Consider the following 12,028-nt stretch of genomic DNA (forward strand, 5'->3'; position numbering starts at 1 on the left):
CTACAAAACTACATTTACAACTTCATTGAACTTTTGCATTTATCCCCGGTTTTGATTCCTAATGCTCTCTAAGACTACCCTTTTCTCTTTGTGTCATGGACCTGTGGACGATGTAATTGTTTTGTGTTTCGTATTTGTTGCTTTACAGTCGTGCTGATTGAGGATATAAAAGGACTTACTTGTCTTATAATTGGGGAGGAAATACTTCCGCTCAACGTTGAAGAAAAGACTGGCCCCACTTGACGAAATTGAATTTAAAAGGACACTTTTAGATGTTACCGGTCGAGTTTGGGAAAAGAAAAATTGTAATTAAAATGGTCTAAGTGTCCTGTGAGATGTGCTCTAATCCTTTCGGTAGCAGACGGATGGGTGAATTAAAAGGAATAATCCCTACGGTGAAGAGGAGTGTCAGATGTTTTAACATGGATATGTTTTTGGGCTAGATACACAATTTTTTAAGTAGGGTTATGTAAGGTAATGTTAGGTTATTTAGAGCTTGCTTAGGTAAGGTTAAGAACGGATCAGGCTAGTAAGGTAAGGGTTACTTTTTAAATCACTATCATTTCCATAGTAAATATTGAATGTAGTAATGAATTGTGTTAAAAGTTAATGATTAAGATTGAATAGAGAGATTTGTAATCATAATAGGGAACAGATGTAAATTAAACTCCTTCGGTGCAGGGTTTACTGAGCAGAGGGAAAAAAGGATAGGGTTAGGTTAGGCTGAGTAAGTTAAGGAATAGATTAGGGAAATTTTGTAGGGTTACGTTAGATTTGGTTGGGTTTGATCAAATTAGGTAAGGTTGGGGACGGGTTAAGTTAGTAAGGTAAGGTTTGGAACGGTTAATTTCAGAGAGGCAAGGTAGTTAGATTAGTTAGGGTTAGATTAGTTTAGGTTAGGTTAGATAGAGTTAGAAACGGATAAGTTAATTACATAGGGTTAAGTTAGATTACGTTTGGTTCGGTTAGGTTAGGTAAGGTTTAGGTTACAAATCAATGATTCAATAATGGATATGTTTATATAGTAGATAGCCATTTCGGCGTGCTAATTTTCGCGTTACCAGGGAGTGCATATGGGTTCGACTTTATGATGGGTTTGTTCCTCACTGAAAATGGCACAATGCCGAAACGCGTTTGAATAATTCAAAAACCCGCAAGTGGAGACAGACCCAGCAAATGACCCTGTGCCGGGTCAACATAGATTAGGTTAGATTGAGTTATGTTAGGTTAGGTAAGGTTATGTTAGGAAGGTAGGGTTAGGAACGGGTTAGTTTAATCACGTAGAGTTATGGTAGATCAAATTGAGTTCGGTTAGGTTAGGTAGGCTTACGGTCGAGTTTGGTTAGATAGGGTTAGAAACGTACTAGGAGAGTATAGAATTAGGTATGGCTAGATATAGTTAGGAATGGATTAGTTTAATTATGTAGGGTTATGTTACAATATATTGGGTTCGGTAAGATTTGAGACAGGTTAGGTTAGGTAGGTTTAGGTTACATATCCTGGTTTCAATGTTCTTAGTTTGCGAAGTGTGAGTTTTCATTACAAAAAATGTATAACCAAAGATTTTTTTTACAATTGATACTTTTTTGGGTGGATACACAATTTTATTGCATGCTCATTATCACGTATCCGTTTTGATTAAGCTAAGTAGTGAAAGGTTAGGTTAGGTAAGGTTTAGGTTACAAATCCATAATTCAATATCTGAATGTGCGAAGTGCAAGTTTTAATTACAAAGAAGTGTAAGTAGAGATTTTTTTTAAAAATATGGAAATTTTTTTGGGCTAGAAAAATAAATTTCTTTGCGCGTCCATTTCTATGATATCATTTCGCGTTACCATGCGCATGGGTTAGGTTACATATCCGTGATTCAATGTTCTGAGTTTGAAAAATGCTAATTTTAATTACAAAAAACGTCTAACTAGAGATTGTTTAACATAGATGTGTTTTTATGCTGGATATAGATTTTTTTTGGTTAGGTTTAAAGGGGTTAGGTTAAGTAGGGTTATTTTACATATGCATAATCCAACGTAGAAGCGGGTGTTTTAATGAATCGTCTAACCAAGCCGCTTTTTCACTTGCTACTCACTGTTCGATTTGTTGACAGACTTTGTCTTCTTGATACATGTAAACTTATATATTCGTTCCATACGAGGTTAGCCGTGGAGTAGGATGTTTTGACAGGATTTTCAATTATAATTAACAAAAATTCCTATCAATATTATAAAACTACCCTGAGAATTTCTATTGAAATATTAAAGGTTTTAACAGGCAGGGGTTGCGGTTGGAGTGAGCCAGCAAAACCAGGGTGTTTTACGTTTAGGTTTCCCACGCCCTTCTGTAAGTAACATGTGTTCTTCTGTTTCCGGGGACTTTCTATTTATGTTTATTGCTTTACGATTAGTTTCTTCTTATAGGTGACAATACTTGTAAATACTCAACTTTAAACTGGGTAATTAATTTTACAGTTAATTTAAATTTTTTGGTTGATAAAAAGTAATTTTTCAGCTAAAACTAAGCACCAGGCTATAAAAACTATATACACTTCGATTTGTTACAACTAGCAATAAGACAAAACCCTTTCCCGTATAAAATCTATTTTATAGGCTGGTTTGTGTCTTTTAGATAGAAGCTTGACTGATTGACAGCTTTTTCTAGCCGGACCGCCAGTCCCTTTTATTCTACCTACAATAGATAACACGGCGATTCCGTGAGCTTTTATATCTTTTTTTTCCGGAAGGACATTGAATCAACTTATCTGTGTACTTATCTGTTGAACAATTCCAAAGCTTCGGTTTGCCCCAGTTGCCTGACTTCAGACAATCGTGCTATTTCACAATTTTGAACACTACCAAACGAAAAGAAAAATCATACGCGTTCGCTGTTCTCAAATCTCTGGTAAAAACCATTGTCGACTGCAGAATCGTCTCACAAAAGTCATTTTCACGGTTCCTCTCAAAACAGCTTGTTTCACAATAAATTCAGATTGGGAAATGTTTAAAGACGGCCTCAGGACAAGTGCACGTACAGTTTCAAGACACATATGGATGACCTCGTGAGCTCAGTCCATGACACACGCGTTTCGTTGCTTTGTTAAATATCAACGAAAGGCCTACACCCAAAAAACTGTTGATGGCCCTTTTGGTGGGCTATGGCTGGAGTCGTTTTCCTTTTTTGTCTAGAGATCTACTTCATTGAAATTGACCAAATGCATCAAACGTTTTGAAAATACGCCTATACGACAGCGCCAGACCTCATGTTTCAATGGATACTGGACTGCATCAGATTTTCAGATTGTCTGTCAGTTTCCCTTTCTTAAAATAAATTAGGACTTCATTCAAGGAAAAATAATTGAAAATGATTCAAAGGCCCGCGTTTCTTGACTTTATTTTTCCCCAAATCTATGTATTTTTTAGTTCTGAAATTTAAATAACCTGACATGAGCCTACGCGACTCTAAACCTATTCCTAAGCCTTCTCTGACCTTACCTAACCTTACCTAACCTAACCTAGCCCAACCCATACGCACTACCTGGTAACGCAGAATCAATAACGCAAAAAAGGAGACGCAAAAAGATTGTATATCGAGCCAAATAAGCAGATCCATGTTAAACACAAGCTGTATTGGTAAATAGGAAAAGTCCTAGACTTCTACACGACCAAGCTAGACTGGTATCCATCAGGTTTTTAGCCGTTTTTAGGAATTAGGACGACTTCATTAAAGGAAAATATTTTAAAATGATTTACAGGCTGAAAAAGCGTTTTGTGACTTTGTTTCTTTTCAAAACTATGTACATATTTTCATACCTAACCTAACCCTAACCATCGAAACATAGACTAACCCAACTAACGCGGCATCAATGACGCGAAAATTGTCACGCAGAAAAATTGTGTATCCAGCCCAAAAACACGTGCATATTAAAAACAAGCTGGATTCGTAAATCGGAAGGGTCCTAGGCCTACAAGACGACGTCAGACTTCATATTTCAAGTGGAAACTGGTCATCAGATTTTCATGTTTTTTTAGGACTTAAAGGAAAAATATTTTAAAACGATTCAAAGGTCCAAAATGCGTCTGACTTTAGTTCTTCTTGAAATCCCTAATTTTCACTTCTGGAATTAAAAACCTAACCTAACCCTACTAGTCTCTAAGCAATAAGCCAGCCTAACCTAATCCATCTGTAACTGTAACCCGACCTAATCCAACTCAAGCCCTATCCAGCCAACGCAAAAAAAAAAAAAAAAAATCGTATTGTAATTATTTCAGTTTGTCTTATTTTAGGATGTTTAGCCATTATCGTTGGATTTAAAGCATTGGTAAAATTCCACGCTGAGAAAAGATTTTTTTAAAAACTTCATTCTTTTCATCTTTTCGTCTATTCACCATCTTCAGCGTTGGGTCCGTACTGACCGGGAAACCCGATTGTAAGTGAAACAAAACATCGACTAAACAAGAATCACACAGACAATACTGAAGATGGTGAGAAGTCGAAACACGTCTCACATATCAAACCAACGAGGATATGCGGGTCAAAATGTCCGAAAACAACCAAACTTCAAAATATTGGCTAAGTTAATTTTAAAAATTTGAATCCTTCAAAATTATTTGGGTAAAGATTGTGTATATGACTTACGAGAATATTAAAATGGCGGTTTATTATATTGGAATGATCTGTTTCTATTAAAATAATTTCATGGGCGGCTGCTGTGTGATAAAAAGGCAAACAGGTGCTGGCATAAAAGCATAAAATAATTTTGTTTTCTATTTGTCCTCTCATTTATAAATCCGTTTAAAACCCAAATTCCACAAAGTTTCTGTTTTGATTTTATTCGGCTTCTTTATAAGCTCGATATTGAAGATTGAATTTGTCCAAGTTCGCCTGCGGATCCTTGGCCGTCTCCCACCATATCGCGAGAGTAGAATCGTCCTGCTCCCTTCTTCCTTCTTAGTTGGAGTACGTCAAGTGTCAAGGGTACAACCGTTGTCTAGGTCACGTAGGACGGTCATTGCCAAGGACTTTCTCACATCGACTCCCAATCATTAACCTCAACTCGGAACTATTCTCCATCCGCATTCGTACCAACGAGAATTTTCGAAACAAGAATTGTAAAAAAAAATATTTTGGAGGTACAGTTTCAGAAAACATTCTCGGACACTTCAACCGTGAGGAGTTCAAAGAACCAATTTTCCGAAGAGAAAAGAAAGGGCTCATAGATTTAAATGAAACTTTTTTTTTGTTGATTCTAGGTAGAAAAATACTGAACATGTGTCCGGGCGTTCTTGCCAATGGGCTCTAGGAGACGATAAAATTTATATTTTTTCTAATTTACATTCAAAATTTAATTCAAAACATTTTTGAAATATGCTTTATGCAGGTGCACAGGTCTTGTGCATGTATTTTTACTTATTTGTATATAAATCGATGGCGAGTTGTTTTTTAGGACAAGAAAATCGTACAAATAATCGTATTAAATGAGATTAGATATGTACAAAGGTGCAAAAACCAAAAGACGCATTCAGTAAAGTAGGTCCAATTAAAAAAATTCATAACGTTCCTGGATTTTATCCAAATTCAACCTTATTACAAAGTTGGAAAGCTGAATGTTTCTATTTTCAGTGTATGTCGACAATGTGTAGATTTTATGCCATCATCAGTGAGGAGAACGAGGATAGAACGAACAAAAATATCTCAAATGTTTTATTTTATATCTCAGGTTCTGATTTTTTCTTGGAAACCTGGTTTGTGCCATTACGTGTAGTTTATAGTTAGAGCTAAAAATATGAAACGTTTTCGTCCGATCCGTGGGGTCGTTTTAAAGTTATGACAATTTTTGAGGATTTTTAAAATCCCAAGCATTTTTTTTTCAGGGGAAAAACTGAATTTTTGATTTTCTCGGTTTTTCGGGGTGAGAAAAATGAATATCGAATTTGTTTCTTGCTAAAAAAATTATTTTAGCTTACTTTGCTAAGTTGCACTGCATGCGGGACACATCAGTCTTCGGTCTAAAAGTCCATGTCTCAATATTTTTAATTCAATTTTTTGCAGATACATTTTAGGTTAAAGTGCCCAGTGCAAGAGCTTCTGTGAAAATAAATATATTTTTGAACACTGTACATAGAAAATGAGCTCAAAAGGTAATTAAAAAATAGAAATTTTCCGGCTGTATCAGCCTGGAGCAATTTTTTCCTCTTACGTTCACTGACCAATTGAAAAATTCACTCATCATCAAAATTCCACTCACCTTGAATTTATCCAAATTTGATGTTAGTTCAACCATTAGAAAGCCGAATATATCTACTTTCAGCCTATATCCAAACAAGATTTGGATTTCTGTCATCATCCGTGAGAAAAACGAAGTTGAAATGAACATATAAAAGTTTAGTTTTATATCTCAGGTCATGACTTTGTCACGGAGGCCGGGTTTGTGCCATTACGTGTAGTTTTTGTAGTGCTAAAAATATGTACAGCTTCCCTCGGATCCGTGGGGTCATTTCAAAATTATGACAATTTTTATGAGTTTTCAACAAAAAAACCGGAGGTATCGGTGGGCCAAAAATCTCAGGAAAAAAATTCTAATTTTCCAAAAAATTTATATTCAATGGTTTTTCCGTGTATGAAAAACGGCTATCGACTTTGTTTCTTGCTAAAAAAAATATTTTCACCTACATTGCTAAGTCGCTCTGCATGCCGGACAGACACGGGCATCGTCGGAAAGTAAGTGCCCGTGCGTCAACCGCATATGGCCGATTTTGAGTCAATTAGAATGAGACTGTCTGGGAGCACACTATTCGTTACCATATTTTTTTATTGCTCGTTTAGCGGCAGTGGGTCTAGAGCTAGACGAGAGTATCTGTCCTTTAAAGCCTACAATGCTCAGGTGTCAGAGTACACGAGGTAGGATGATTAACTTTGACGGCATAGGCAGTTGCTGGGTTGGGTCTATATAGTATCGTCCGCTGAATACGGTATGTCGCCTTCTCCGGTACCTGAAGGCAAGGCGATTAAGCGGGATCATCTTGAACGAGAGGAACCTGGTAGGATGGTTTCCAATCTCTCGTACCGTTCCCAGTGACAAGGGTCATATGCTTCACAGTACGGGCATTGAAGGATCATGTATGGTGGCTTTTGGGGCTGACAGTATTTATTCACTACCCACTCCTCCTCCTCCTCCTCCTCCTCCTCACGGACACCCCAAAACTAAAAACTGCCTGCCTCAAGTGCCATCAATTCTACTCGTGTGGATGGCCAGGAACCTAGCCGCATAACGTAGGGTAAGCTGCTCTTTTCGAAATTCAGGTGGCAACACTCCTAGCTCTCACCAGTCACCAATCCCTTCAAATACTTTCATTAGGATCTTCCTATCCCCACGTGAAGTGACCAGTATATCCCAGCAGGCCAAGTGTTTTCCTGGAATTAACCTCGTCGGCTTCGATGTGTGACTGTCACAGTACGATACCCCACGATGGCCTATTGCATTTTTTTCTCGGCTCCGTGGGCCCATTGACAAGAATAGTCGGACTAACTAATATCTTTCCACCTTGTATAGAAGAGTTAGAACTTTACATTTCGATGACAGATGGCTACTCGTCCTCATCCTTTCGTCCAATTGATCCAATGATTAGCTCGATTCTCTCGTTTGTTCTAGCCGGAGAGGAAGCCGAGGAAGGGAGCAACAGGGAGCGGAGGCAGTGGGAAGGTTGGCCGGGCCTCATCCCGATAGGTCCATGCTACACGAGCAAAGGCCATTTCGGAAGGTGCACCAGCTTCAGGCAATGCTATCCCTATTTCAAACTACCCGAGCTCAACACCTGGGAGACGTGGGTCCTGGGCATGTACGACACATGCAGCTATTTCACCGCGACGGGAAAACAGGTATAATTTTCAATTTTATCTTATCTAGATTGTATTAATTTTTTCCCAAACTGATTCCCTTTATCACAATTAAATTTAGCCTGGAAAAAAGCGTATATTCAAATAAGATCCTAAGATGGAAGGAAATAATTTTATTTTTCTGTTTGGAGCAGACAAACATTGGGAGGAAGAAATGAAGGAAGATGTTTTCCTAGATATATAGAAGTAGCGCCTGAATAGAGAGACTGAGTTTTAAACGTTAAACGGTCAATTAGTAAAAAATGACCCATTGCACTAATTGTAATATCGAGAGTGGAAGGAAATGGTTCTTCAGTCAGTAATTGTTAATGAGAGCACCTGGTTAATTTGGTCGTTACCGACATTTTGGTCTGCCTATCCTCGCCGTGTTAGTCTGTAGACTTTTGGCATTTCGCCATCTTCAGTGAGTCTGTTTCAATCAAGAGAAGATTCCAAGATGGAGATTTTAGATTGTTATCAAACAAGTCATTTTGCCAATGTACGAGCAGGAATGACCCTGCACCAAACCTAACTCACGGGAATTCTTGCTAAACCTAAAGAAACTTGCTAAATTTGTTGTTATTCTGACCCAAAAATTGGACAAAAAAAGGTTAATTTGTATGAATTTTGACCAATTTGCTAGAAAAATATAACAATTGATACTTGATGCAATGATGATGAAGAATTGAGTTGGAGATTGAAGACCAAGTTGGAGATTTTAGATTGGCGACAAATAATTCAGTCTTGCCAGTACATGGGCAGATTCACACTGTAGGGTCAACACTGCCCCCGCCCTAAGCTTACGGGATTTCCCATTAACCTTAAACAAATTTTCTAAAATTGTCTTGCTCCAACGACAGTTTAGGACAGTAAGGGTTAATTTATAAACTGTATTTGATTTTTTTTTTAAATCTGTAAACACATATAACAATCGATACAAGATGCAGACCACAGCACCAACAGGTAAAGAACCATGTTCAAGATTCCAAGATGGAGATTTTAGGTTGGAGCCAAATTATTCAGTGTTGCCAACACATGGGCAGAAACAGAGCAGCGACCTAACGCGCTTGCCCTAAACTAACGGGACATGCCGTTAACCTTGAACAAATTTTCTAAAATTGTATTGCTCCAGCGACATCTTAGGACAGTAAGGATTAATTTATAAACTGTATTTGAATTTTTTTAAATCTGTGAACACCTATAACATTCGATACAAGATGCAGACCACTGCACCACCAGGTAGAGAACCGTGATCAAGATTCCAAGATGGAGATTTTAGGTTGGCGCCAAATTATTCAATGTTGCCAATATACTGACGGAAACACTACAGGGGCAACACTGCGTCCGCCTCAAACTCACGGGATTTTCTTTTTTGAATCTAACAAACATTTAAGAAACAAATTTCCTAAAGTTAGTGTTCTTCTGTGGTAACTATATGCCACAAAGGGCTAATTTATAAACTGTATTTGAAAACATTTTTTGTCTACAGGATATTCTTTTTTTCAAATCAAATTTATAAATCCCTCTTTGACTGAATATCTCAGATAAGGCAAAAAAAGTTTATCAATTAACCCTTTCTTGCCAAAGTTGCCTCAGAGAACACCAGTTTTAGCAAGTTTGTTGTTTTACGTCCCACTAAACTTAAACAAAATTAAAGTTTGTGTTGCTCTGAGCCAACTTGAGGCAGAAAGGGTTAAATCCCCTCTGCCACTTTAAGACCCAAGAGACCCAACACTAAAGTTCACGGCCTGACTTGAATCTCTTGGGTAACTATCGAGCATGGCCACGGTGCTGCTGGGATGTTTTTAAACATGCCAAACTGAATAGATTTAGAATTTTGATCGTTTCTCCGTAAATAATTGTGCCAGTCTCAATACCCGTACCAATGATATGGTTCCTTTTCTTTTCTTACGTGATTTTACAAAAAAAAAAGTTGTTCAAGCCTCCTCATGTTTAGCTCCATGACTGAAAGCCGGAATAGGTGCGCTAGTCAATATCTTCTCTATTTAGACGTAATCCATTTAGATTGATCATTTCACGAACTGTGTTCTAAAAGAGTATTAATTATTGATAATCCTATTCGTTGTGTATAATGGTAGTATAATAATAATAATAGTGTATAATATAAGAAAGCAGATAAAATGTTTAATACGGTAGTATGCGAAACTCCCTATAATATTTTATCAGATCCAGACCGAGTCTACAATGTTTCAGGAGGTCATCTCCACTTCTCCAAAATTGCCATTTGGCAGCCCATCCAAGAGCGTTGGAAGACTTTAAAAACACTACATGGCTCGCAAGGCCACAAAGTATTTTATTGCTAATTTACCGTTTTTGAGTCGTTAAACGGTTATAGTAAATTCGATTGGGAAGGCATAAAAGATTCCGTCCCGCAGGGTCTAGTTTTTATTGGATTTTCGTTCTACCACGCTTAATTTTAGTTTAGATAGGCGGGAATTATTTCTGATTAAATGCCCGATCCGATTCGCAAACGGCCTTGGGATACCGGATTAATGATAGTCTTTTTTCGGGTAGTTTTACCACTGAACAGGTTATTAACACCCATTTCAACCGCTCTGAATCTGATGACATAAAAGCTCGAAAACAAAATACCAGGCCGGAACATCATCTGAAGAGGTCCAAAGAGATGAGTGTAGTTCTGGAATGGAAATGTCAATACAGTCGTGATCCTAGGGGTCGTTACGTGGAAATCGACTTAGGATCTGATCCAGGCAAAACGTGCCCGGCATTACCCGGTAATGATGAATCGTGTACGGTTTCTAACGGGTTAATGTCCGGACGCACCTTCAGAATCGGACGGAATCGAACTTTTATCGCACCAAACCCCTGGATCAAAATCCACTTGTTAAGGTCAATGGCACCTTTGGAAAAAAATTCCAAAACAAGTTGAAAGAATTTAATATAAATTATAAAAAAAAGAGAGTGGGTGTCTGAGAGGTAACCAAATATTAACAAAGACTCATTTCTTTCCCATTTTTGTACAAAGACGGTTTAGAAGAAAAATTAGCATCACGAGAGGGACTCGAACCCACGAGCTTCGGCAGCCGACCGTCATTGCATAAAAATTTAAAATAATAATTAATAATAAACAGATAACTTATTTAAACAAATCATTTCCTCTAAGACATGGAAGCCGGCGAAAACAGCGTGATAGTCGTGATTCGTGATTTGCAGCTAGGTGGTAGCTAATAAATATTTATAATTTGAATATTTTGGCCTATTTTGTTCGGAGTCATTCGGGAACATTTAATGAACGAGTCATCATCATACTGCAAAAAGGTCCCCAATCCACATCCGTTCGAGCTCTCTCATCGCCGTGTGGCTTCTTTACGAGTAGCATGCAAATATTTGCATTGAGAGCGGTTCAAAAGATCGATGGAGGCGAAGTAGCCCGCTATGTAACGGACAGGTGCTAAGCCGGCCTTAACTTAAATCATATCTCAATTGTATCATCCATTCTGAATTCCGATGTGCTCTAAATCATCGATATGTTCATATTTTCCTCTCTTCCTTTACCTTTCCACTGTCTGCGATATCAAGTCCCAAAATACATACGCCAGCGGAATACTATTTAGTCGGGTCCTTCTTCTCAAGGCGCGTACGTACTAAGCAAACCTCGGCCAACGAAAGACAACCAACCGCTTCGTTGGCCGTGATTTGCTTAGGGTATGTTTACATTGGAGCTGACTTCGACCGACTTTTAACTCTGCCGAATAAGGCCGTTATCGTCCAAACAACCAAAAGTGATAGACTGGACTTCGGTAGAAGAGGATACACTAGGTCCGACATACTCGGCAGTACTCCGTCTAAGTCTACCGACTGCCGACATCAAACCAAATAATTTTGTTTTTATGGGCAGAATCCCGTTTCATCGTATCTTCATTGTGACCTGCGATTTCTATGTTATTCATTTAACCCGCACACTGCAAGTTTTTGTTTCATCGTCATGGACGTTGACTTGTTGGGTATAAAAAAAGTCACTCTGAAGTACTCCCCAAATATGGTTGCTTGTTATAACAGATGGGAGAACAATGTATAAAATTCGCCTGTTCTCTCAACCTCGCCTATCAAGAAAGTATTATTAACCCATGCTGCTGAACAGCATGTATCTCAAAAGTGATTTTCAGTCAACATTTCGACA

General features: G+C 38.0%; 1 protein-coding gene across 4 annotated transcripts in view; it reads left to right on the forward strand.

Moving 5' to 3' along the window:
* The window catches only part of LOC106671113 (trypsin-like), a 40,688-nt gene that overhangs the window by 17,424 nt on the left and 11,236 nt on the right, over positions 1-12,028 (forward strand). For all 4 annotated transcript variants that reach the window (XM_014401944.2, XM_014401945.2, XM_014401946.2 and 1 more), the window contains exon 2: positions 7,643-7,869. In XM_014401944.2, the coding sequence (XP_014257430.1) occupies positions 7,643-7,869 (227 nt within the window). The remainder of the gene's footprint in view (positions 1-7,642; positions 7,870-12,028) is intronic.

Source organism: Cimex lectularius, unplaced genomic scaffold (assembly GCF_000648675.2).
Source record: "Cimex lectularius strain Harlan isolate CLEC.00 unplaced genomic scaffold, Clec_2.1 scaffold201, whole genome shotgun sequence".
Lineage (NCBI taxonomy): Eukaryota > Metazoa > Arthropoda > Insecta > Hemiptera > Cimicidae > Cimex > Cimex lectularius.